The sequence below is a fragment of the Periplaneta americana genome, chromosome 3, assembly GCF_040183065.1.
Source record: "Periplaneta americana isolate PAMFEO1 chromosome 3, P.americana_PAMFEO1_priV1, whole genome shotgun sequence".
Classification (NCBI taxonomy): Eukaryota; Metazoa; Arthropoda; class Insecta; order Blattodea; family Blattidae; genus Periplaneta; species Periplaneta americana.
In genome coordinates this window covers 3135519-3162600 of record NC_091119.1, presented here as the reverse complement: position 1 = coordinate 3162600, position 27082 = coordinate 3135519, and the positions used below count along the sequence as shown (strand labels likewise).

Below are 27082 nucleotides of genomic sequence, written 5' to 3'. Positions count from 1 at the left end.
TGCTTAGGAAAATATTTGGGGCTAAGAGGGATGAAGTTGCAGGAGAATGGAGAAAGTTACACAACACAGAACTGCACGCATTGTATTCTTCACCCGACATAATTAGGAACAATAAATTCAGACGTTTGAAATGGGCAGAGCATGTAGCACGTATGGGCGATTCCAGATGCATAGTGTGTGTTAGTTGGGAGGCCGGAGGGAAAAAGCTCTTTAGGGAGGCCGAGACGCAGATGGGAAGATAATATTAAAATTGATTTGAGGGAGGTGGGATGTGATGATAGAGACTGGATTGTCTTGCTCAGGATAGGGACCAATTGCGGACTTATGTGAGGGCAGCAATGAACCTCAGGTTCCTTAAAAGCCAGTAAGTAGTATGTATGGTCATTTATTTATAATTCTGTTTATGAAAATAATAATTTGTAGTATCGGTTATTCTATACTGTCAGCTTTTTTTTTTTTTTTTTTTTTTTTGCACAGAATTTCCAGCTTATTTCAGAATTTTAACTTGGCAGCTCTGTCGATAAAAACCTAAATTTCTTCTGCTCTGTTTCGGTCTGTTGTCTTGTTGCCCACCTCCGCGTGAGGACTGTGGCATCTATTTCACTTTTCCTCACTTTCTCGTTTTGTATTAAGTCTTCAAAACTGGTGCCAATTTCTTTCACTCGTTAGAAAACCACCTACGAGTTAGTACTGATAGTAACTTCCTAAATACTGTGCAAGAACTACGTGGTCCCTCTAATGTTCGGGCACCCTATAAACTACAATCTGTTAATTGCTTTAAATGTTGCTCTAAAATTGAAGACATTATTACGAAAAGAACCCTTGTCAAAATTGCTATTTTTCAGGAGAGCAATAAAAAATAAATAGAACACATATCAGCTGTTTCCGTAATACTGGTGTTTATCTTTGTGGCTATTGCAGCTGACATGAGTCGTTTTTGGAGTCTATAAACATTTAGAATAGTAGCAAATGTCTCCTTAACACAATTTCATTGAAAATGACTAGGCTGTTTTTTGTAATAATGTCTTCAATTGCTTTAAATGTTGCTCTTACATACATCGTGTAATGAATGACTTCATCCTGTACATTCCAATAAGATTTAAGATCAGAATTGCTAGAGAAGTGCTAATGACTGCTTGCAGATGTGGAAGACTCTGATAAACTGCCACTAGTTGCTGTACGAGGTGTTAGAGCACAACCTGATCACCCATGTCATAGAAATAATGGAGGCTGCAGTCACATCTGTGCATTGGCACTTAAACATACTGTAAGTGAAATTGTTATAATTAGGCTACTTGTCTTTTTTAAAGACACTACTACTCATATTTGCTTGTAAAATTGTAAACTGTCAATTGAAAGTATGTACTGTGATATAATACGCAAATTTTGATTGAAGGAAATTTCATATTTTACAGTATAGAGAAACTAGTTTCTTGAAGAAAGATCCATGAACATCTATCTTGCCTCTATATTAAGATTTTCGTTTCTTGGTTTGTAGGCCTACCGTATATATTATAAAACTGATGTGAAGTTACTCCAGTCCAGTGATATTTATAAACCTGTTAGGTCTATTATAAGAGTTTACATAATCTTCATCTCCTTAAAGAGTTTGCATTTTACCTTCAAAAACAAACCTGGAAGTTGAACTCTCACAATGAGACAATGGCTTACTTAATGTCAATATATATGTCGAACGTCCACACCTGTAGAGTAACAGTCAGCACGTCTGGCCACGAAACCAGGTGGCCCGGGTTTGAATCCTGGTCGGGGCAAGCTACCTGGTTGAGGTTTTTTCCGGGGTTTTCCCTCAACCCAATACGAGCAAATGCTGGGTAACTTTCGGTGCTGGACCCCGGACTCATTTCACTGGCATTATCACCATTTTTCAGATGCTAAATAACCTAGGTGTTGATACAGCGTCGTAAAATAACCCAATAAAATAAAATATATATATATATATATGTCGAACATGGAGTAAGGCCACAGAGGGAAAAATACCAAAGGAGAAAGATTCGATCCAGTGCTGTGGATTGAGCCGTGTTATTCCAGCCGACGCTTCAATTAGTTTGTTCCTTAGAGGAATCGAGACAGTAGTACAGTATCAGTAGATTTTCTTTTATTTCATCATTGCACAAGAACACTAAAGCTGTATAGAGAGAGGAAAAAAAGTGAAAATGAAATTGAAAATTATGCAAAAAGTTATCTTCCAGATAATCCATTAAAACTGAAATAGATAACTTTTGCTCAGACAAGTTCGATTTTGTTTCAGGTGTGTTTATGTCCAGTTGGAATGGTATTAAACCGCGACAATAAGACGTGCACTACGCCTGTACACTGTTCAGGAGAAATGTTCAAATGCAAGACGGATAATTTTTGTATTCCAGGAAGAATGAGGTAAAGTACTTGTGAAAAATATCGCAGTTTTTTTATCAAATTTTAGCAATGTTTTAATTTGATATGCTTCAAGAACACGGGATATGAAGTATGTATAACCTAAGAAACAAATGAAAAACTATAGTAGAGCATTATTACAGAAAAGGAAGAGAGATACAATAGACGTCCTTACATAGTCTTTTTATATTCAAACAAATCACTTTTTGAAACGTAACTTTCAGACTTAAAGAATCGGGTAATTTTTTCTTTTTTTTTCTTTTTATTCTTCCCGTAAGTATTGGACCATATGGCCTATTATGACCTCACAGTTGAATTTTCAATCCAGCACTTTTTTGGACGAGAGAGATCTCTTCCAGTTTGGACGATAGTGGAGTATGACTTTTGGGATTCTATCTCTATGCATGCGATGCAGATGATTTATCCAGTTGTTCCGATAATGTTTTACGTGATTAATTACAGGTTCTAGTTGTAATTCTTCCATTACATCTTCATTGCGTTTGTGATTCCATTTCGTATATCTCACTGTATACCTCATAAATTTAATTTCATTAGCTGTTATTCTATTTTCTTTCTTCCTAAATGTCTATGCCTCACTGCTGAAACAAAGTATAGGTCCCACCAAGGTCTTGTATAGGTGAATTCTAGTATGCCTTTGTACTAGAGAAAGTTTAATAATGTTGTTAATTATTCCCATTGTTTCGGTGTATTTAGAATTTTCTGTGAAATGTCTTTCATCGAAAAAGATGTGTATCCGAGATATGTAAAATAATTTACTCTTTCTAATATTTTTGAATCAAAACATATTTTGCTAGGCACAGGGTATTTTCCGCAGAAGGCCATAATTTTAGTTTTTTCTTTATTGATTTTCATATATTTAATTCCAATTTTGTTAAAATTAAAAATTGAACGTTGTATTTCATCTTCTGAGGTTGCCATTAGAGCTAAATCGTCTGCAAAAAGTAATGAATCTAGTTGTAAATGTCTATTGAGTTGTATATATCCATGAGGCAATTGTTTCCATTTTCTAATTATTTGAGGCCGCAACATTGTCTTAATTCTGTATGAATTTCTGTCCATTGCGATAATTTCAAACCTTACTGCAATTAATTTGTTTTATAGATGTTTGCTATAGGCTACTTAAATTTTCAACAATGTATTGAAATTTGAAATGTTTAATTTGTAGAAAATTTATAGAACAGTTGGAGAATAATCTAAGAGTCTAAACAAAACTGTAGTTCAGCTACATTACTGGATATTTCTTTTACTATGGAACCTGCATGTTGGTACAAAGTGACTTTAATTCATAAAGTAAAGGTTTATAAAAAGCTGACCATTAAAATTAGAGCAATAGAAGAGATTCATGTTTGAAACTAGAAAAGGCTAAATTTCTGCATATAGTTAATTACATTTTTAAAATGGTTTTTCGTAAACCTTGCTCAATTTTTTGTAGGTGTGATGGAAAAATTGATTGTCCAAATGGAGGAGAAGACGAGTTAAACTGTCAGAAGGTAAACTGCAGGGACGATCAGTTCGCCTGTCACAATGGACAGTGCATCTCCATTACTAAGAAGTGTGACGGCGACAGTGACTGCAGGGATGGCAGTGATGAGTATTACTGCTTTGAAGAAGAATGCAACGAAGGTAGGTCACGTGTGATCCAAGGGTAAGGTTTCTGTAGCAATGGAATGCAATTCTTTGTAATATGAATGTATTCTGCAGTGCTCTTTTTTTTTTTTTTAAGCAGCTTGGGTAAGCTAATCTTACCTTAAATCTTGAAATTTTAAGACCAGTTTTCTCGAACTGAGAATATTTACTATACTTGAAGTCTAGTTCAGTTTTTTCTGTATCTTGCCATAATTTTCAAAAAGTATTTAATTTGAGTGATATTTAAAATGTTAAATGTTTATATATTTTTGCTTTCATAATTTACAACTTGCATGTATTCTTGCCAAGTTCAGTCTCTGAACAGTTATCGAGACTTTCAATTATTTTGATGAATCTCCAATATTGTGTAGTGCTTTTCCTTCGCAAAGTCTACTTAACATGTACTAAATGTTTATACATCTTTGTATTCTGGACTGTGAAGTGGTGCAACCCAAATAATGAACTTAAATTTCCAAAATGCTTTCATACTGAAATTTTTGTCCTCGCATGTTGTCTGTTCACAAAGTTAATACTGACATTATTTTGGCGTAATTATCAGCACTAATTATTCTGCAAAGTATTGAATGAATAGATTTTAATTTTTTTTCTTACTTTACATAAAATTGTATGGGGAAAAAATGTACTGTTCCCCTGGAAAATGTGGTAATCATAATCATTTATTACATCCACTGATGATATACATGATATGGGACATGTCATATTTACAACTAATAATTAATTAGATAATATACATAAAAAGTAATAACTATAATTAAATGCAACACAAATTCAAATATACAAAACTTGGAACTTGATTGAAGAAAACTACAGGTCAGTCGATTTTGGCTGTAAGTCCCATTTGTAGTATTTCTTGAAGTCATGAGTCAATTTCAACCGTCGCGTCTTTCATGAGAAGACATCCTTCTCGAAGTCAGGATCTGGAAAAGAGGAAGTAAAGTCTTTTGAAGTAAGGCATTCTTTTTCTATTCAGTTATGACGAATTTTCAATAAATTCGTTCATACTGTAAAAGCAGTTTTTGATTAAAATATTATGAAGAGATAAGGTATCTGGAAGAGCAAATTAATTTCAAACCCTAAATATAACGATAGAAATGACTTGGGCCTTGCTGTGTGCTTTCCTGATGTTCGCATAATTCTCTAAATGCTCATTCGTTCATAAGTTAAGTACTGGTAATGAAAACTCACAAGTTGAATGTATTGCAGTGTGACCTTCGTTTGCGATATACACGAGAGAAAATAATTAAGAAATTAGTATTGAGATCTTTGTTCTCCAACATGTGCTAATGTAAGATTAATAGTTAAAATTGTTAGATTTGCAGTTCAAGTGTAGAACTGGGGACTGCATAGTCAAGAGCTGGTATTGTGATGGCTCAAAGGATTGTGAAGATGGTTCAGACGAAGAGAATTGTGAAGAAGGTAAGATTTTAATTTTAATCTTGTGCACTGTTACCGTTTTAGTATGAAAAATGTGTTACAAGCTTTCTTTGTCTGCAGTTACATGCGAACCTTCAGCATTTAAATGTGCCCTGGGACAGTGCATTCCTGAAGAGTGGGTGTGTGATGGTCAGTCGGACTGTGTTGATGATACGGACGAGCAAAACTGTGGTAAGTGTAAATTAATTTTCTATAACTGTTCTAAATTCTTGGTGTAGCTCACCGGTCTCGATACTTTGTAGAAAAATGTTCCAATTTACATAAATGAGATGGAAGTAAGCTGCAGAATTCTTGTAGAAGATCCTGCATAGCATTTTTACTTCAATGTTTGGGAATTACTCCAGTATTTCCTATAGTCATCCAATCAGGATAGTGAGAAAGCGATAAATGATGAAGAAACTCTTACTACTACGATCACAGGTCTGCGAAATTAAATAATCTTCCTGTTCAAACCTAATTTTGGTGTTCTGAATTGAAAGATGTTTACCATTTTTTAGTATTTTCGCCTTGTGGGGAGGGGAAGTTCAGAAATGTATTATTTTAAGTAGGTACATTTTAAATTGCGCGAAACACTGCAAGACCCGATGATAAAATCTGAATTTTACGGATGCAACAGTTTCAAAAATATGATACCTTAAGAAAACTATTTTCCCCTCTGCTTCGTTGAAAACCAAGTCTTGAGTTGGCAAGCATTTGTGGTCCTGATGAGGATTCTCCTATTAAGTATACAGTAATCGGACATCATGGAGACATCCCATCCACACTGGTATAGATGAATGAACCCATTGTGCCACTGTCTTAGATTTTCTGTGCAAGTTTGTCACAATATCTGAAGCAAAATTTTTGTCCTGATCTAATTTTATTTTAAAATAGGCTAGATACAAATTCTTCATCAATGGGGTAAAGTTTTTCTGCTGTTTCATATGTAACCAACATTGTTCGGATTGTTGACAAGCCTCTTCTAGATGTACAGATACGGAAATAAATAAAATTTAGAGCTCCCTTATTGTAAAAGTTTCGCTTACAACACACTGCACATGTGCAGTAAAAAAAAGAGCCCTTGTACATATGCTACTTGTGGACAGTCGTGCGAAATTGTTGCTTACATAAAGATGAACTCCCATAAGACTCTCTCCAAATTTTATTTCTGTATCTGTACTATTTGAATTTGCCATTTTTTCCAGTAACAAATTCACAACTCAATAATAGTTTAAAACCAAGCAATTGACGAGAGATTTAAGCTGTGCTGAGGGTAGGAGCTATAGGTTCCTGCTATTTTTATCACCTCCTTAGTATTTCTATTGTTTAAGAAAGGGAACTCGAGAATGGAACCGGAAATGGATGTAAGAAAAGCTTGCGGGAAGAACCTACTCTCTATTAAAATACAAAACCCGAAAACAGAGATAGTGGTAAAATAGTGTCAAATAATTTTAAATTTTTATAAAATTTAATAGGCCTGTAATCCAACTTCGATACAAAAGTTTTCTGGGACTAGAAAAATTGTATTGTTGCACTGATGGGTTATGAAACTTTGCCCAAATTTGTTCTGAAAGAGAAAACATTGGTAGTAGAAATAACTGAAATAAGCACAAACATTACATACTATGAAATAACATTTACTACTGGTACCATTTTATTACATCATTTTATTTTTCTTCCCTGGATAACACTTTAATGAAAGTAAGCCCATGTGTGTCATTAAAACATTATAGCCGACCATTATTTTGAAGTTTCCAACTGCCAAGTACACCGTATAATACTCGAAATAAAGAAAAACTGGACACACCATTTTGCAGACTACCCAAAGTTAAAAGTAGTCCTAATATGTTGGGCTGTAGAATGTTCAACATGTTACCGCAGGAAGCACAGGAAGTGTCACTAGACATATTCAAAGTCAAAGTGAAAACGTGGCTTCTTAGAAACCCATTCTATTCTGTACAAGAATATTTTGAATCAGAAAATCAAGCTGTAGATATTTTTTAGGTTTCTTTCTCTGAATTTTATTATTATTTTGTAATATATTAGGAAATTCTCATAAATTGTTAATTAAACGGAGCAAATCAAATAATATTTGTGATCAGTGTGTTACAATTTTCATCTAGATATTAGCCTAATTTTGATAATCTTGACTCTCAATTGTAAACTCTAAGGAGTATTTGTGATCATTTTGTTTTATGTTTAGTGTTGTAGTAGAATAATTTTCATTTTTGCACGATAATTTCACACGTGTAATTTGACAAATCGTTAGCTTTTGCTATAACGACAGCTAATAAATACTATACTATACTATACTATACTGGGAAAATTAAGCACTTCTGATGCATAATGCAGCCTGTTGTAGGATGTGCTCTGATTTCATTACTTCTAAGTACATTTCTGCTTCTGCAGTTTTTAAAAACTTATGTTCAGGATTAGATTTACCACTTGAGACATTGTTCTTTATTTCCTTCTTTTTCATGAAATATTGCGAGTGTTGACCGCCAAAACCCATACTGGTACATTCAGCTATTTAAGCCTGCTTCAATCCCTTATCTAAATCACTAAATGCTGCTAATTTATTCTCCAAATTCGTTTGTTTTCGTGTTACACCGGTCATTATCAACAACTAACACTGTGGAGTAATGTTCAGCGCATCTGGCTGTGAAACCAGGTGGCCCGGGTTCGATTCCTGGTCGGGACAAGTTACCTGGTTGAGGTTTTTTCTGGGGTTTTCCCTCAACTCAATTTGAGCAAATGCTGGGTAGTTTTCGGTGCTGGATCCCAGACTCATTTCACCGGCATTATCACCTTCATCTCATTCAGATGCTAAATAACCAAAGATGTTGGATAAAGCGTGGTAAAAAAAACTGTAAAGGCAAATCCTTCTGAGGGTCGCGTGTCCTTAAAGCAAGCAGTGTTCTATAGTAACACACTCCTTGCAGAGAATGCTAAGATTGGTCAACGAAATATGAGAGGGGTAGAAGAAATAACTGAAAACTTCTTTAAGAGGGAGATACAACGCGAAAATTGTAGTAGGTAGTATTGAATACGAAAACGAGTAAATTAAAGTATTATTGTTCCATAGGGTTTCTCCAAAATTTGACCATTATGGGAAATGCATAGACCGATAAAATACATAGTTGCAACAGGGTTTATCATTGTCTTCATTGTACCATGCTACAATGCACAGAGATGCTAATACTAGAAAGGCAAACTGTTTTGTGTTAAGGGGAGAGGATGGTATTTTTTAAAACTTTTTTCCTATTTGGTGTAAAATATTAATTTTTTTTATGTAGAAGCTCATAGCTGTAGCAACTCAAACAAATATAAATATTTTGAAAAAAAATTATTTGGGGGCCCAAATTTGAAAAAAAAAATATCCAATGCAGGATTGTACTAAAACTGATATATCTAAAACGTTTTTAAAGATAGATTCGAACTTTTTTTGCAATGTATTTGCAAAAGCATGTTCTACAAACTATCTGTAACAGAATTTTGATATTAGTCCCTACGTTTGTAAAATAAACAATTAAAATTTAATAATTTTCTGATTTCCTTTCTTGCAAATGGACGTATTTTTAAAATGAAATCAATTAACAAAATTCTGTTACAGAGAAACGTTTCCTAATAGTCTAAAGAATGTGTGTTCTAAATTTCATCCATGTATCTTTAATAGTTCAGAAATTATATCCATTTTTGTCTTTCAAATGTAGCAAAACAATGAAGTTACCAGAAACTGATAAAAGTGGGGGTGTGATTTAAAAATCCATAGCGCAGGAAGTTTAAAAATGGCGTCTCAACATCCGATAAGGGCACAAATACCCACAAAATGTTATGCAATGCATTCCACACATCAGAGTATTTTAAAGAAAAAAAAATTTTTTTTTTTAATTTAATTTACCGGAATCAATAAAAGTGGGAGAGTGATTTAAAAATCCATAACGCAGAAGTTTAAAAATGGCGACTTTCCATCCGATAAGGGTAAAAATACTCGCAAAATGTTATGCTATGCATTCCACACATATCAGAGTATTTTAAAGGGAAAAAAAATTTTTTTTTAAATTTACTAATTTTTCACCAAAAAATACCATCCTCTACAAAATTGTTCATAATTTGTAGGTGATATGCAAAAACTAGAAATATTTTCGAATGGGGCATTTGATTAGACTTCTGTTGCAGAATCGTCAGGTCTGTTACAGAACTCGAAAAGAATGCAAATGGTTCAGAGACTCGCATATTTTTACATACATCAATGTTCATGTTGAATGCCTAAGTTTATCACCAGAATACATTCCATACACGCTATGTAGGTGAATTGCTCAACAGTGTCGTAGGCCTACAGTAAACAAATAGTAATACTTGTATACACAATGGATTCTTGGTCCAGCAGTTGATTGCAGTAGTGGATTCATAAAATTTACTCTACTAAGGACTTGGTAAGAATTTGTAATAATTTCCTTATACTAATAAGTGTGCAACTGTTCCAGCTCCTCCGACTTGTGGTCCAGGGGCATTTTCTTGTGGAAATGGCCGCTGTATTGATCAGACTCTTCTCTGCAACAACGTGGATGACTGTGGTGATAGATCAGATGAAGATCCCTGTAGAAAACCTGCAAATGAAGAGGAGGAACGCCTTTCTGTAATATTATGCAAGGAGGGAGAGTATACCTGCCACCCACACGGAAAAAATGTTACAATCTGCTTGCCTTCATCAGGAAGGTAAGTTATAGATCACTGTTGACTGATATAACATTCCTATTACTGTACATTGTGAACCACGATTTATGAGTTCACTGCATGAACTGAAATAGCACCGAAGACTTGACTATCTGTTTCAAGTATTTGAAAGTAGAAAACAGAATAGATTCCTGCTTCATCATGGTCAATTTTTCTGATTATCGGTTACGAAAGTAATTTTGAGAAACGTTACCTGCTACTGTATTTCCACACTCTAATATTGGGGACAGTACAATTAAGTACGATTAATTAAAATGTCTTAGTGAAACTTACAGCAGAGTCTGTATAGGTCAGTTTCTATCTGATGCTTTTCCAATTCACTGCGGATAAAGCAAGGAGATGCACTATCACCTTTACTTTTTAACTTCGCTCTAGAATATGCCATTAGGAAAGTCCAGGATAACAGTGATGGTTTGGAATTGAACGTGTTACATCAGCTTCTTCTCTATGCGGATGACGTGAATATGTTAGGAGAAAATCCACAAACGATTAGGGAAAACGCGGAAATTCTACTTGAAGCAAGTAAAACAATAGGGTTGGAAGTAAAAGACAAAGTATATGATTGTCTCGTGACCAGAATATTGTACGAAATGAAACTATAAAAATTTTCGATTTATCCTTCAAAGAGGTGGAAAAATTAAATTGTGTTGGAGCAACAGTAACAAATATAAATGACACTCAGGAGGAAATTAAACTCAGAATAAATATGGGAAATGCCTGTTATTATTCGGTTGAGAAGCTTTTGTCATCCAGTCTATCAAAAAATTTGAAAGTTACAATTTATAAAAGTTATATTACCGGTTGTTCTTTATGGTTGTGAAACTTGGACTCTCACTTTGAGAGAGGAACACAGATTAAGGGTGTTTGAGAATAAGGTTCTTAGGAAAATATTTGGGGCTAAGAGGGATGACGTTACAGGAGAATGGAGAGAGCTGCACGCATTGTATTCTTCACCTGACATAATTAGGAACATTAAATCCAGATGTTTGAGATGGGCAGGGCATGTAGCACGTATGGGTGAATCCAGAAATGCATATAGAGAGTTAGTTGGGTGGCCAGAGGGAATAAGACCTTTGGGGAGGCAGAGACGTAGATGGGAAGATAATATTAAAATGGATTTGAGGGAGGTGAGATATGATGATAGACTGGATTAATCTTGCTCAGGATAGGGACCAATGGCGAGCTTATGTGAGGGCGGTAATGAACCTCCGGGTTCCTTAAAAGCCAATAAGTACAATTTTCAGTATTGTCACTACTATCATGTGGCTTACCTTGGAGTGTTTAATCTGATTTGTTTCAATTCTGTGATACTGAAATGTGAAGATGTCTCATTTTGTTCTTCAACAGGTGAATGTGCTTGATTTCGGAATATTTTTAGTAGTGTATTGGTATTATTTAATCTAGTCTCTTGTTGGGAAATAGCTGCCAGATGCCTCGTATTGTACACATCCAGAAACAAAATTTGGGACACTGAATTTTCCCAAGTTCCAGTTATAACATTCTGCGCATGCTCAGTAGGGGGCCCAAATTTTGTTTCTGGGTCTGTCCTATATTTGAGGCCTGAAAAATTTGTTCTGTACATACGAATTCCATATGAGATGTCAAAAATTGTTTACGGACAGGTGACATTTTCTCTTTTCTTTTTTAATTTTTCCTTGCTGTTTGTAGTCGTGTTGTACTTTGCTTTTGTGGCAGTGAGTGGAATTAAATATCAGACTTTGTGCATAGACTTAAAGATGGAATTTGTTACCGATACTCTGAAAAACTAAGTTTTGTCCAGAGCCTTCAAATTCGGAGAGAATAAATAAATCTGACACTGGATTTCTGACTTCTCTCCTTCCAAAGAACAGAACAGTCTTCATAAACTCAACTTGTGAATCTGTCGATGAGATCCATGATGAGCATGGGTGGCTTCTTACAGTAAATTATTGGTTTTTGACATTCTTCACTAAATCGAATTTATGAAGTGAAGTGGAGTGATCGTTAATTCTTTTCAATGTATCAATCAGGTGCAATGGCACGGCTGAGTGCCCTCTTGGAGATGATGAGAGAGGTTGTGGCTGCCAAGATTTTCAGTTCACATGTTACAATGGAAAATGTATTCCATCGGAATGGGTGTGTGACGGGATCAATGACTGTGGTGATGGATCGGATGAAAACAACGCACGCTGTCAGCTGCCATCTTCAGTTGGTAAGAAGTGGTTCCTGTCAGAATTAGTAGGTAATGTTGAGTGCGTCATAGTTCTAACTTACTTTATGTTAATGCGATTTACTTTGTCGTCACTGATGAGACATCTCTGTAGTAAGAGATACCTCTGCATTTAGTAGTGGTACTACTGGATCTTTCTTCTTTTGTGTATACGTTAAATTGGAGTGTAATATGGATATGGATGTAACAGTAGGAGTTCTTGGTAGCAGATTCTAAGCTCGCTATTCTGAACTGCTCCTTTGTGCGAATTTACATCTTTTCTACCTTTTCTGTCTCATTTCACATTTTTCTATCATACAAGAAATTAAATTTTAATCTATATTGGGACATCGTTATTATATTTAATCTTAATGTACTGGTATTGCAAACTTCTAATGCTTACAACTTATTTTGCAGGGACGCCAGGACCTTGCACTGATTATGCTTGCAATGATGGGCAATGCATCTCATTGAGTTTAGCGTGTAATAACAAGAGGAATTGTGAAGATGGCTCTGATGAAGGGGGTCAGTGCGGTATGTTTCAAATTCAGAAGTATTCGAACATGTAATAGTGATAGATTTATTGATATTAGTTCACAAAAGTACAAACTTAATAATTAAAAAAAAAAAAAATGATCTATATACAAAAGTAGTTATACATAATAAATATACAATTTCCTAAACAAATTAATGTATTGCAAATCTCGGTAATTAATTGTTCAAACTTGCACTTACGTCTAGAATTCGAACATGTAATAATTGATAGTTTTGAATGAAAAGGTGCTGTTTATTACTTGAGTGGATGGGATATTTCAATAAATGCAATATAACTCTTATAATACCTTAAATTAGCTGCATTTATTTCTAAATAGTCACTAGATACCTGTAAATATTTTTGCAATTGTGGAGCAAAGTCCTGATAGCCTTCCAAAGTTCATTGGAGACGTAGGCCTAGTAGTTGTCAACGAAAGTTTTAAGTTTCGTGAAAAGAATGTCTAGAGTTTTGCAGTAGAATGATTTTTGTGCTATAATTACTTTTTCTACCGGTATATATTGTAAATTTTTAAGATTATAGTTCACAGAATTTGTAAATTCCTTACCTTATTACATGCGAAACGTGGTCCTGCATTATCCTTTCACAGAAAAAAATTTCCTCGTCTCTTTGTTCTCCTCGCCTATTATTTTTGACAGTGGCAATGCAACGTTGATTCAACTGATATGCTATGGCTGAAACGAATTTAGGAAAAAGAAAAGTTAATTTATTTGAATTCTTTTAATGTTGCCAAAAAATTAACAGCCGTCTATATAGAAGAAAATATTTGATTAATTTTTTATTTTAGTACAATACATTGACTTGTTGCAGAAGATCCAAATTTTCTGTTGAAAATTCACGTAGACATCAAACTCTGTCATATTATAGACATGTCCAGAGAAATGTTGTAATTTGTTTAAACGTGTATCAGTACAAACTTGTAGATGTTCAGGTAGAGCTGTAAACCTAGTCCAGTTGGTCCTTGCAGACTTCGTACAGTGCAGTCTTGGTGCCTGTTACGTACAGAATTTCTCCTAGCAGTAATGACATGGGTTTTTCTTGCAGATATTGCCTGCAATGCAAAATCTCCCTGTGATCAAATTTGCCATCCCACACCTCGTGGACCAAGATGCAACTGTTCACAAGGCTATGTGCTGAGCAGTGACGGAGCAAAATGTGGAGACTTAGACGAGTGCGAGATTGGTGGTGTGTGTGCGCAGGTGTGCCACAACACCCGCGGGAGCTTCTCGTGTTCTTGTCATCCTGGTTTCCAGCTTCGATCGGATCACGTGTCCTGTAAAGCATTGGGTAAGTTTGTAGATCGTCATTTAAATTCAATGTAATGATTAGAAATAAGATACAAAGGGTTGATGTGAAAAATCGGCAAGTTTCAGAAAGAACTCTTTTAGTACTGTACCGGTATTTATAAATTGTTCTTGAAGTACCGTACCCTACTATGATTATAACAATTAATGAAGAGTTAGTGATCAACCAGGACTAGACTGAGCATTTCAGTGTTCAAGTTTTGTTTTTTTTAAACACTTTCACATGGTAGCCTAAAAGACTTTCGAGGGATTAAGTTCTTTGGTTTCTGTGGTACTGTATGTAATATTCTGAAGTGCAAAATCTTATAAGTGGTTTATAAACTCTAATAATGTTCTAGATAGATATTTGACAGCCGTCCCAACCAGGGTTTAATAATCGGCCTCCTAATCAATTCTAAATGAATATTTATATTTAATTCATTTTTTTTCTTTAATAGAAACCCTAGTTAGATATAGGCTATCATTGAGAAATTTATTGGAAATGCAACAAACAATTTAGGCTACAAGACAAATTACATTTTATAAAGAATATAAGTGATGATTAATTATGCTAATCGATGACTTCAATGCAGTGGAGGATATCATGTCCAGGGTGCTGTCAGGAACTTTTAATTTTCGGAAGACTTCTAAGGACTCCCGTGGGATTGTGCCTCTAGCCCCAATCATAATTCCTATAACGTCCCATGTCTTGATGTTATATTTGGTCCCCAAATCGCTGCACCATGGCAGATAAATTGCCCGTTTTTCTTTGCAGACTTCTCTAGGTTGTTCCTTGCTGTTCTCAAAATGGACTGTGGGATCGAGAACGAGTCCACAATTTTTTTTCGGTCTATAATGATATCTGCTCTTAGAGTTGATCCGTCAGCGGAAAGGCACCCAATTTCCTCGTACACCTCATACATATCAGCCCGGTGAAGTTCATTGGCAATCATGGAGCGAATTTTATTATGACGGTCAATTCTCAGTAATTCCCCCTTCCGGCAAAAACCCAGTACATGGTACTTTCCTTGCCTTCTGAGATGTTTGAAACACATTCTTGGGAAAGTAAGTGTGAAGCACTTCACAGTGCTGGTAACTTATCTAGATTCTTAGATTTCAAAAAGAAGGGATATTAAAACAACTTTCGTCAGTTCAATAAAATACCAAAACAGTTGCAGAATTCTTATTGTATAAAACTTTAAATTAAGACATTTTATTATTTTTCAAGTCCCCAGCGAAAATAAACTTTTCGGTGGTTTAACAATTATTTTTTTTTATGGAGTCTTGGATTTCTGCCCCTCGTGAGTTGAGCCGTAACTGATAATTGCTAGGCATCAAACCTGGCCTATACAGAGGATGGCCAAATTATGCTAAATTAAATTTGTTCATCAAGGCTTGAGCATGCATTAAACCATACCAATGCTCGATATCTTGTAACTTCAATTTTGAATGCCTCCCTTAACTGTTTTGTCTGACAATAGACCTCTGCGTTGATTGGTGCCGTGATCCATGAAATTCACCAAAAATGCTGCTTTTCTGTACTTGAAACTAGTAGCAAGAAATGTTTCCTGCCACTTGTTTAGATTTTTGGCAAGAGGACTATTGCTCCACTCCATTGACTTTTTTTTTTCTGATTACATAAGAATCTGTCTGAACAATCTGATTTAGAAAGAGTCACTTTCTTCGTTGTAATGCTCAAGGAAGATAAACGCAGACTCCTTTTGGTGTCTTGTTATTCAGACATCCACAGGGCATAACACTTCGGTAGCCTGATGTTCATTGATCACTTCTAAAAGAATAGAGAGAGCTTTGCTGAAAATCAAACGAGGAAACTCTGAAATGGTGAATTGGTGGTTCTGAGCTTCTGAATCTGTTGATAATTTCAACTGGCCATTCACCTCATTGAAATTGGTCTGCCTATTTTTGGACATGGGCATCATTCTCAAACTACTCGCACATTACGTTCTCCCATAAACTTTGCAGGGTTGGATTTCAACTGTTTCACAGTTCGTGGTTAAGACGAATCTTATTGCTGAGTATCTGTCGTCACAGCTGGCGGAATTCTCCATTATTGCAGCACACATTTTGAATGACGGGCAGTAACACACACTAACCTCTCAAAACTGCCAAGTCACACTACACTGCTGCACAAATGGGGCACCACAAGAGACCAGAAGTTACTTCCCAGATAACCTTTGTAAATGTAACGTCCAACATTTTATCAACCAGCAGGATATCATACAATAAATTTTGATGCGGAAATAATGGCTATTCATATCTCACTCCAACACCTACTGTACAGAACAGATAAATTTCAAAATGCTGTCATTCTCTCTGATTCTAAAGCAGCATTATATGCAATAAATTCATATAAAATGACGTCAATGCAAATTAAAGAATGTCACAAAATGATCCAACAACTTCAAAAACTACAGAAAAGAATTCAATTGCAGTGGATACCTGCACATTGCGGAATTGCTGGAAATGAAACTGCTGACTTTCTTGCCAAAAAAGGATCCAATTTAATTCAGAATACAAATACAAGCCTACCTTTTACATCCATCAAAAGACTAATTAAAAATAAATATAAAATCAAGCAAAACCAAGCACTATGTACCAAAACCAAAGATAAAAAATGGAGCATTTTAATAATAAAAAAAAAAAAACAGAAATTATTCCAGAAATCCCACGTAAATCTGCAGTAGCAAAATTCAGACTGCTTACAGAACACGATTATTTGGCCAAACACTTGAATAAAATAGGAATTTACACAAATCCAAATTGCCCTCTATGCAACAAAGAAGAAGAAATGACTGAAGATCATCTACAAACCTGTGAAATTCTACCTGATGGAACCACCACAGAGAAATATTGGAGAGCAAGAACACTAATGGCTTCGTTGCCAAAGCCCGGCATTAGATAACAACATTAAATTGTGGCTAGGTGTAATTAGGTGCATTTAAAAACTTGCCTGTAACTTTATTCTACAAAAGATGTTAATTTTCCAGGGGAACCAATGCAGTTCATATTTTCCGCTGGCAACCAGATCAGGAAAGTATCCCACGAACTCCGCTTCACTGATGTTGTGTACCCCGAAGCTGAGTTGAAGGTTACAGGACTCGATGTGGACTCAGCATCAAATGAAGTTTACTGGAGCACAGGTAGTATTGTGAACTGACTCCAGACAAACTATGGGCCATTTCTTGACCATGTTTTTCCTTCACAAGCTCCTATTAATTCTTTACACAAATGTACGTATATTAAATAAAAGTACAAATTAAAATAATTTATTACCAGAGTTCATATACTTTGTTTCTAAATCACTTAACTTCTAATTGAAATATTTGTTACAGATGTAACGAGCACAATTTACAGACTGTCACTGCGTGGAGGGGAGAAGGCGTATGCTACAGGAATTGGTACTCCAGGCGACATTGCTGTGGACTGGATTACTCGGAATGTGTATTACGTCGATAAAAGTACGCCCCAAGCTATAAGAGCGTGCAATTTGGATGAACATCGTTGTGCTAAAGTGCTCGTCATCGAACATGGATTTTCTGTGCCAAAGATTGCGGTAGATCCTATTGCTGGGTAAGTGGAAAGAAACTTGAATAATATTTTCAATTACAGTAGATGTTTCATAATAAAAAGGATGATAAATGTTCTTTCTGCATTAAGGTCTGTAGTTAGATATTAGACATTCTTTACATTTTACTACGGTAATTAAAATAAAAGTATTAGATGATTAACATCTCGTGGAGGCTGTAGCCTGGAGAGCAGATTTTCAGATTTGTCGGTACTCCAAACTATCTCCATAAGAAATTCGTTCCTGTCTATAGTGTTAATTTAAGGTACCCAGAGTGCATTATTTGTTATCGGACTCTGACGTGTGGGGCAGTCAGGGGTTCATATTTTAATTCGGTGCTAATTTATTAGAAATTTTCGTCAGTGAAGACTTGTGAAGAGTTGCCAATGACGCAGAAATTTAGGAAGACTCTAAATTCGCGGGTGCTCATGTAAAGGGGGTTAAGTATGAATTGGCTAAACTGGAATAAGTACAGATTTGAACTATCCACAATTACTTTTCTCTTGTGTTAAAGGGGTTAAGTCATTCTTCCATCTATGATGCAGTTACAGTGCTCCGTATTTTGTGACAAAGGGGTTTTGTTCAGTACCAAAGGAGAGAAGTTTACAAACCTTGCAATTTGACTTGACCCCCTTTACACGAGCACCCGTGAATTAGGGGTGTACTGGTATTGCATCTGTAAGGCCTAAACCATATTCATTTACAAAATAAAAGTGGGTTTCGAAGAGTTTATGAAATTTTGTTGAATTTAAAAATGACTACAATAACGGACTTTCATAGTTTTTAGTAATTGAATAAAATATAGAAGGTTTAGTACCGGTAATTCAATAAAATAGAGAATTTAAGAATGGCTACAGTAACTGATTTTCATAGTTTTTAAATAATTGATTAAATGGCGATCTTACTCGTGTTAATTATTTAAGCATGTGCGGCTTACAGCTGTTTCGGTGCTACTTGACACCATCCTCCGAGCCTTCTGTGTCTCAGTGCCATCTCAACTTCGCTGCCTGTTGTGTGGATGCGTTCGTGTGATGAAGAGTTGTCAAATAGTGTCGAAGATCGCCAGTTAATCAAAGTAGTGTACGAAAAATTAAACATGGATTCATAGTTTTTAGTAATTGAATAAAATATAGAAGGTTTAGTACCGGTAATTGAATAAAATAGAGAATTTAAGTTTAACTTCATTGAAACTCGTTACCGAGAACAATAACAAAATGAATTTTGAACAGTCCTGCATAAAGGAATCCGAAGGTACCCCCCCCCCCCCCCACAGCTTTAATAAAAGGTAAGTTTCAATGTGAAATGTGATTTGTGTCGTCATTTCAGATTCATATTTTGGCCAGAAGTGACCAAGTGGGTTTTTGGAGAGCCCTCCACTGATTTGTTCCGTTCAGAGTTAACTGGCAGACACAAAACGATGATAGAGACAAACAATTTAATGCTGGTGAATGGACTGACGTTGGATATTGTGCGGCAAAGGATCTACTTTGCTGATCAGCACAAGCGTACCATTGAGTGTATGGATTACAATGGAGAGGATAGGCACATCATCGTACACAATGAGGTAAAGTTATTTGAACTTTGTTATTAAAAAGTCTTCATCTATTTCATACATATCGGTATATAAACTTGGTGATAATACTTTGTCATGTTGCAGCATGTTCAAAACCCGATTGACATGGCGTTATTCGAGGGAACATTGTACTGGTTAACAGCTGGAACGGGTCAGTTAACCAGCTACAAACTGTACGGTCCACATGAAAGGCGAATTGGAAAACTTCAGTTGTACATTTACAGTTCAGATCAGTTTACAATCTTGCAGCAAGCTATACAGGCTACAGGTAAGACGCTGTATTTTACTTTATTTTATGCTCGACCATGCCGAAATGCAGTAATTATACACCTGCTAGCAGTCCTTTAATGCATGTCATTAAAGTACACCTATTCATTAAAGTTTAGGTTCTCGATTATTCTCGGATATGCAATCGAAAGACAACTAGCAAAATGTCACGCAGACTGGAAATCCAATACTGTCGCAGAAGGTTATGTTCTGTTACTATAATAATTAGCGTTAATTGTAAATAATATTCAAATACATTCAATTTGTCATCTTGGTTTTTCAGTGTCTAATTCAATTTCAAGGTTATATCAAGATTAACGTTTATCTTACTCTCGAATTTATATCAAGGTCATCGATATTTGTTTCCTGGAAAAAATCAATACTTTCGCGTCTGCGCACATCTCACAATTTACGAGATTGCACAAAGTCAGTTCGCTCCCCAGTCACATAAGAATTACATGAATACTTATGAATAATTTCAAGTTAGAAATATGGTCGAGCATAAAAAGTCGTATGAAACTTGCCTATAATGATAATTAAGATGCTCATATGAAAATTATGAAACTCGCTTGCGCTAGTTTCATAAACATCCTCGCGTCTTAATTACTACCATTATAGGCTCATTGCATAATGTAGGCTACTATTATATAACCTTGCAAAATAAAATGTTTGCTTTTAATTTGTGTTGTATACTAATATTAACTGCTAATTTTAGTATTCATAATTGACTACCCCGGTACTTAGTTTTTGGTACTTAATGTAATACAGTACTGTAGTTTTTAATAGTCATTATGAAATGCCAATTTTCAGAATTTAGATAGTTGGATAGTTTTTTTAATAAGCAAAAACTTTGTTTCGAATCATCCAACTTTAACACTTTCGATACAGCTGGAATGTGCATGAATTCATTGAGAGCTCATTTTTTCTAAAGTGGTAAACATATGCAGTAGGAGGTGATTCTTGATTAAATCAGAATATAGGAAAGTTGTTCACGAAATTTAGTAAAAGATGGTACTCTAATTAAAATGTTCCTTAACATTTTAGCTGTGAATCCTTGTGCCAACCATTCATGCAGCGAGTTGTGTGTAATAAACCCAGGCGGTACTCCCAGTTGCCTCTGCTCAGGTGGCCAAGTAGTTGAAATGGGCGAGCTGTGTCCTACAGCCGAGGTAAGTACTGAGAGATAAACATGCATAAGGAAAGGGAATATTAGCATGTGTACTACCGAAATTAACATTCTTCATTTTATACTTCTGTTGCTGTAGCAGGAAGGTGAAGGACCTTGGTTCGAGAAAGTTACTCCCCGTGGTAAACAAGGTGGTAAATCAGAAGAAATGCAGCGTTCCTCCAACGTCGGAGGAATTATCATTGCGATTTTGGTCATTGCTTTGGTTGTTGGAGGGGTTGCAGCAGTGTATTACTACAAGCGCTTTGGATACAAAGGACCGAAGTTGAACTTCAGGTGAATCATATTTTTATTAACTTGCTGGTATTTACACCATGTAGGTTTTATAAACCTCTGATGAACTTCAGAATTTTCAATAATACAGTATTAAATATGGGGTTTCATAAGTAGCACACTCTTTGTGATTATAATAGGAATATAAGAATACTTGTAGATGTTTATATCTGCAAAATTGTAAATATTATAATTTATAAATTAAGTGACTAACATACGAAAACAAAAACACACACAAAATTGTAACCTCATTCAAGAAATTAAACTACAACATCGCATACAGAACAAATAACACTCTAAAAAAAACATCTCAACACACAAACAAACAAATACAACCACAAAGATGTATACAAACTCAAATGTAACACCTACAACAACTTCTACATAGAACAGACAGGAAGATCGTTTCAAACACGTTACAAAGAACACATCACAGCCATAACAAAATTACAAAACACCTCCACATATGAAGAACACATTACAAATGCTAACCACACCCACAGAGACATCAACACAGACATGGAAATACTACACATCCAACCAAAAAGCCAGAAACTGAACACACTAGAACAATATGAAATATACAGACACACGAAAACACACCCCAACGATATTCTCAACACAGAACTCAATTTCAAAACACATACTCTTTGACTCTACACTATACCACAGGAACACACCCTCACAGGAAACAGAACAAGTGGCGCCAAGACAAACAACGACCAGTTCTGAAGATGACCCATAAATAGGTCGAAACATGTAAAAGAGTTACGTTGAAATTTAACACAGGAAAGTCTTACCATACATATTCCGAAGTGAAGTTTTTCTTCTTTGAATTACATAACTCCTTGTATTGTATTGTATTGTATTGTATTGTATTGTATTTATTAACATTCCATGGTATTTATACATGCTTACAGCTAGAATATGGACCAAGTCAAAAAACTTAATACTACTATAAAGTCTTAATTTATAGTCACAGTCTAGATGAAATATATACAGACGAGATTTACAATATAGTCTACTAGTACAGCACAGAGTTTTAGTATCAATTTCATGAAGTGTTACTGAATGTCATGAATTCACCTACAGAGTAGAAGGCGTGAGAAATTAGGTACTTCTTTAATTTGGCCCTAAATAATTTATATTTTGAGTTTCATTTTTTATATCGATAGGGAGGCTATTAAAAATTTTTACTGCCATATAACGCACTCCTTTTTGATAGCACGATAGACTTGCTGATCGAGTACGAGTCATTTTTTGACGTGTATTTATGCTATGAACTGTTGAATTAGTTACAAAGTTTTCACGATTACATACGAGGAAGATTATTAATGAAAAGATATACTGACAAGCCATGGGCATTATTTGTAGTTTTTTTTAAAATAGTCCTACACGATTCCCTAGATTTGGCACCTACTATTATTCTAATTACTCTTTTTTGTAATAGAAATATATTTTCTATACATCAAAGGAAACTTGTTTTTTTTTTTTTTAATTTTATTATTCTGGTGGGCAGTAAATAGTTCGTAATATTTTAAGTGGAAGAATATGATGAACAAAATTGTGAAAAGTGTAAAATGCGTAAAAATATGCCCTCTCGATAAGATGCTTGTTGCATATTAAAGTAGCAATACAGACGTCTCCAGAAATGTTGAGTTCCCATTAAAAGCCTGTCGGTAGAAAAATTCATCACACTTTGTAGGTTTTCCAATAAGCTAGTCGCTTGGTGGAGGAGGGAAGCACGACACTTGGGAAGCATCATTTCTCTTTTTGGAGAATCTCTTAATTTGATAAGGGTCTTACAGTTCTCTGTAGTGTTGTGATCTTTAAACGTGTGTGGAAAAATTAATGTGGGCTTAAGTGACTAGAAGTTCAAATAGGTACAGGTAAAGGTAAAAAAAAAAAGGTAAAGGTATCCCCGTAATATGCCATGAAGGCACTTGGGGGGGGGGGCATGGAGGTAGAGCCCCATGCTTTCCATGACCTCGGCACTAGAATGAGGTGGTGTGGTCGGCACCACGCTCTGACTGCCTTTTACCCCCGGGAATGACCCGGTACTCAATTTTATAGGAGGCTGAGTGAACCTCGGGGCCGTTCTGAAAGTTTGGCAACGAGAAAAAATCCTGTCACCACCTGGGAAACGTAATTAAATTTGTATGAGTACCTACTGTATTTTCAAATTTTCTAAATTAATGCACTCCAAAACAGTTTTATTTGGTATCTAAACTGCTGAAATGGAGAACTTAAAAGAATTTGCATCAATTTGATTGTTATTTTGTATTAATGCAAATATTGAATTCTGTATTTCAGCTTGCACTTCAAAAACCCGACATTTGGAATAAAGGAAAGTGATACAGCACTACCACAAGTTCTAGTTCCTGGACAGCATCAGTACACAAACCCGTTCGACAATGCTGAAGCATTGAAGGTATACAACAAATAATTATTCGTAATCAAAGAATTCTAAATTTTAAGTCTCCAGATAGTAGGTAATGGGAAATAGCCTGTAATCCATATAACACAGGTCTAATTTAAAAAATTCAGTTTTGTACTGATCTAACAATATTGCTAGGTACCCAACAGTCAGGCAAGTAGGAGATGAATTTTTAGCACATAGATTAAAGGTCGAACTCAGTTCTTCTGTTCCATCTCAAATGTTGTGGAAGCTAACATGGTGATCTGGCTACCTTGGATACATAAGCAAAATAAAATAGAAGTACAGATCATTCTGCGAATTGATAGATTTAACTATAAAACTGATCTCACATGAGAAAAGATATACCATTTCTTCCACTGACAAGCAAACGTTCTGATGGGGGCAGATAAAAAAGTTAATTTTTTCCTTCCACCATGTTAATAATGTCAAAAGAAGTGCTTTTACAAATGTTGACCACTTGACCGCTATTACGAGGGCCGTAAAAAAATAAGTTCGCCAGAGCCTGTTGACAGAAAAAAAAACACAATTTCATTGGACAAATTTATTGGAACAGACACAACAGTTGTTGAGCTATTTTTCAACACATTTTCCATCGGAATTGAGACATTTCTCATACGGTTCCGATCTGAGGCGGCTGACTTAGACACAAAAATTGATCCCATGGTATGACAAAGTCTCAATTCCAGTGGGGGGTATGTTGACAAATAGCGCAACAATTGCTGTATCTGTTTCAATAAATATTTCCATGCAATTGTGCTTTTTTCTATAAACGGCCCCAGGGAAAATCACTTTCTGGACGGCCTCGTAATTGCGGTCGAGTGGCCAAAATTTGTATAAGCACTTCTTTTGTCATTATTAACATGGCGGAAGGAAAAAAAAAACTTTATCTGCCCCCATCAGAACATTTGCTTGTGAGATCTATTTTATGACGTTAGTGACCGTGATTTTCCAATCTCGGTAAGTTACTTTAAATTTTTTAAGATGCCTCTTATGTAATCCTTAGGTTTTTGTCTTTTGACAGATAGCTAGCTTATACTTCTGCTCAGAGATATTGGCAATGATTTCCAGGGCAAGCTCTCGCCCGAGAAATAGTTTGGTTATACCTCGCCAGAGAATCTGTAGTCAGTGCCTGCAATACCTTATTTCTCTAGTGTATCGTATAAATTCCCCACTCATGAGGGTTTGCCGACAATTCTTGACAATAATACAAATCTTATTTGAAGAGCAGATTTTGAGCAGTTTGTCAATAGATATGTTAGACCCTTTGGGTTGAGAGTTTGAGCTTGTGCTGCCTTGTTACTGGAGCTAACGTTTCGATCGCAGCAGGATGATCGAAATGTTAGCTCCAGCAACTGAGACAACCTGGCACAAGCCTGGAAAATCTCAACCCATGAACAGCAGTTGCGGAAGCCTACACAAACATTTAGAACCTCTAATTTTTCTCAAAAGTAATAGAAATATTTAGTTCCAAACAGCTTAATCTACTACTTGCATTCTTTTCTTAAATTTGATCCCAGTCTTAAATATTATTTATATAATTTTCCTTTTCATGCTGCATTAAGAAACACTAGTGATAACATTTCGGTTGACTTCTCTTGTATATTCATGTCAGTTTCCACAGTTGTAATGTGGTTGTTCTTGTTTTGTCATTTCGATCTCCAAATGATAATTTTTATACAATGTTCCTTTTCATTTCAAGCAACTGGAAGGAAGTGTGATACAAGAGAGCAAACTGAAGAAGTTGGCTGATCACATACAGTTGGAAGACGAAGATGCAGAGGATTATGCACCTGACGGAAGTGACAAAGCGCCCCTTATTCATTGAACGTTTAATACTCTAGTCCCTTGATTTGTATAGTTGAGTAGCTTGGTTACCGTTTAGACTGTAGATATTTTATGAATTTCTTTGCAGTTTGAGACTGAAAGTGAAATGTGATATTTCATAAATCTCAATTACATTGTAAAGTTACGAAAATATGTAAAAAAATCTATTTATATATTTATATTTGTATTTTTAAATATATATCTGAACCATTTTTTGTACTGTATATAAAAAAGGAAGTAAAATGACTCCAAAGAAAATATTGCTTATATCTTTATATTTAAAACCCAGCCTGCTGTTCCTTGAGACATGGAAGCAAATCATTGTCCTTTCAATAAATGTTCATAATGACGTCTTGCGTAAATTGTTGTTGTCGTTGTTTTCTAATGCCAGGCGTTTGACAATAAAGTCATTTGACCTCTTGCACTCAAATATTTTTCAAAGATATTATCATGGCCAGCCACTGAAGCACAGATTTTGAGGTGTTCTGAATCCATTTCTTGGTTTGAGTTGCACAATGGGCAGTTAGAGGACTGATATATTCCAATTCTATGCAGGTGTTTGGCCAAACAATCATGGCCTGTTGCCAATCTAAATGCAGTTACAGACGATTTTCGTGGTAAATCGGGAATCAACTGTGGATTATTATGCAGAGAGTTCCATTTTTTCCTTTGAGATTGTGTTATCAAATTTTGTTTGTTGAAGTCTAAGTATGTAGATTTAATAAATCTCTTCACAGAGTAATACGTAGATTTAGTAACAGGTCTGTAAGTAGCAGTGCTGCCCTTCTTTGCTAAAGCATCCGCATTCTCGTTTCCCAGGATTCCACAATGGGATGGTATCCATTGGAATACAATTCTTTTATTGAATGATATTAATTGAGAGAGCATTTTAGTTATTTCTGCTGTTTGAGATGAAGGTGTGTGTTTAGAGACTATTGACAGAATAGCTGCTTTGGAATCTGACAATATAACTGCATTCTTAAATTTATTGATGTGGCATAGAAGATTCCTGAGACTTTCACTTATTGCAATGATTTCTCCATCAAAGCTTGTTGTTCCATATCCAAGAGATCTACAAAGTGAGAAGAGACAGCACGTAACACCTGCACCGGCACCTTGTTCTCTGGAGATCAAGGATCCGTCAGTGTATAAATGAAGCCAGTTTTGTGGAGGGTACCTAATATTAATTGTCTCTAAAGACAAATGTTTTAGTATTTCAGTGTTTACTTCTGATTTCAGTATTTATTGTGTTAAATTTAGATTATATTCTATATTTAATAGAGTTAAAGGGTTTGGTTTAATTTGTAAGTTTTCTTTTAAATTCGGGATATTGATTTTCTGCTTTAATTCACTCCATTTTCAATGTTCATAATGGCGTCTTGTCTTCAATATGTAAATTGTGCTGTGGTATTTGAAGACATGTGGGTTAGTACAAAAGTGATTCCTCCTTTTTTTCGTTTCTTCTCCCCCTCTCCCCCAAACTTGGCGACCAATAATGTTGCGAATTTCATTTAATGACCACAAAATGTTTCTAGTTTCACTGTACAGGCAGACAATGCGATACTTCACATGAAATCAAAACTATGCTTAGTCGTTCAAAATGATAGAAGTTTCCAATATGATATCGATAGATAGATTTTTATTAAGCTGTAAGAATGACGAGCATTCATGGCGTCGTTAGTATACAGAAAATTGGCAAA

At 35.3% G+C, this 27082-nt stretch overlaps 1 protein-coding gene across 1 annotated transcript in view; it reads left to right on the top strand.

Moving 5' to 3' along the window:
• The window catches only part of yl (Putative vitellogenin receptor yl), a 59389-nt gene extending 33803 nt beyond the window's left edge, over positions 1-25586 (top strand). Inside the window, exons 20-36 of the mRNA XM_069819924.1 lie at positions 1143-1267; positions 2270-2394; positions 3845-4035; positions 5371-5475; positions 5554-5664; positions 9960-10191; positions 12219-12400; positions 12815-12931; positions 13995-14237; positions 17242-17394; positions 17587-17824; positions 19146-19383; positions 19477-19660; positions 20704-20828; positions 20925-21121; positions 23432-23549; positions 25258-25586. Of these exons, the coding sequence (XP_069676025.1) occupies positions 1143-1267; positions 2270-2394; positions 3845-4035; positions 5371-5475; positions 5554-5664; positions 9960-10191; positions 12219-12400; positions 12815-12931; positions 13995-14237; positions 17242-17394; positions 17587-17824; positions 19146-19383; positions 19477-19660; positions 20704-20828; positions 20925-21121; positions 23432-23549; positions 25258-25383 (2810 nt within the window). The 3' untranslated portion in view covers positions 25384-25586. The remainder of the gene's footprint in view (positions 1-1142; positions 1268-2269; positions 2395-3844; positions 4036-5370; positions 5476-5553; positions 5665-9959; positions 10192-12218; positions 12401-12814; positions 12932-13994; positions 14238-17241; positions 17395-17586; positions 17825-19145; positions 19384-19476; positions 19661-20703; positions 20829-20924; positions 21122-23431; positions 23550-25257) is intronic.
• The last annotated feature ends 1496 nt before the right edge of the window (positions 25587-27082 follow it).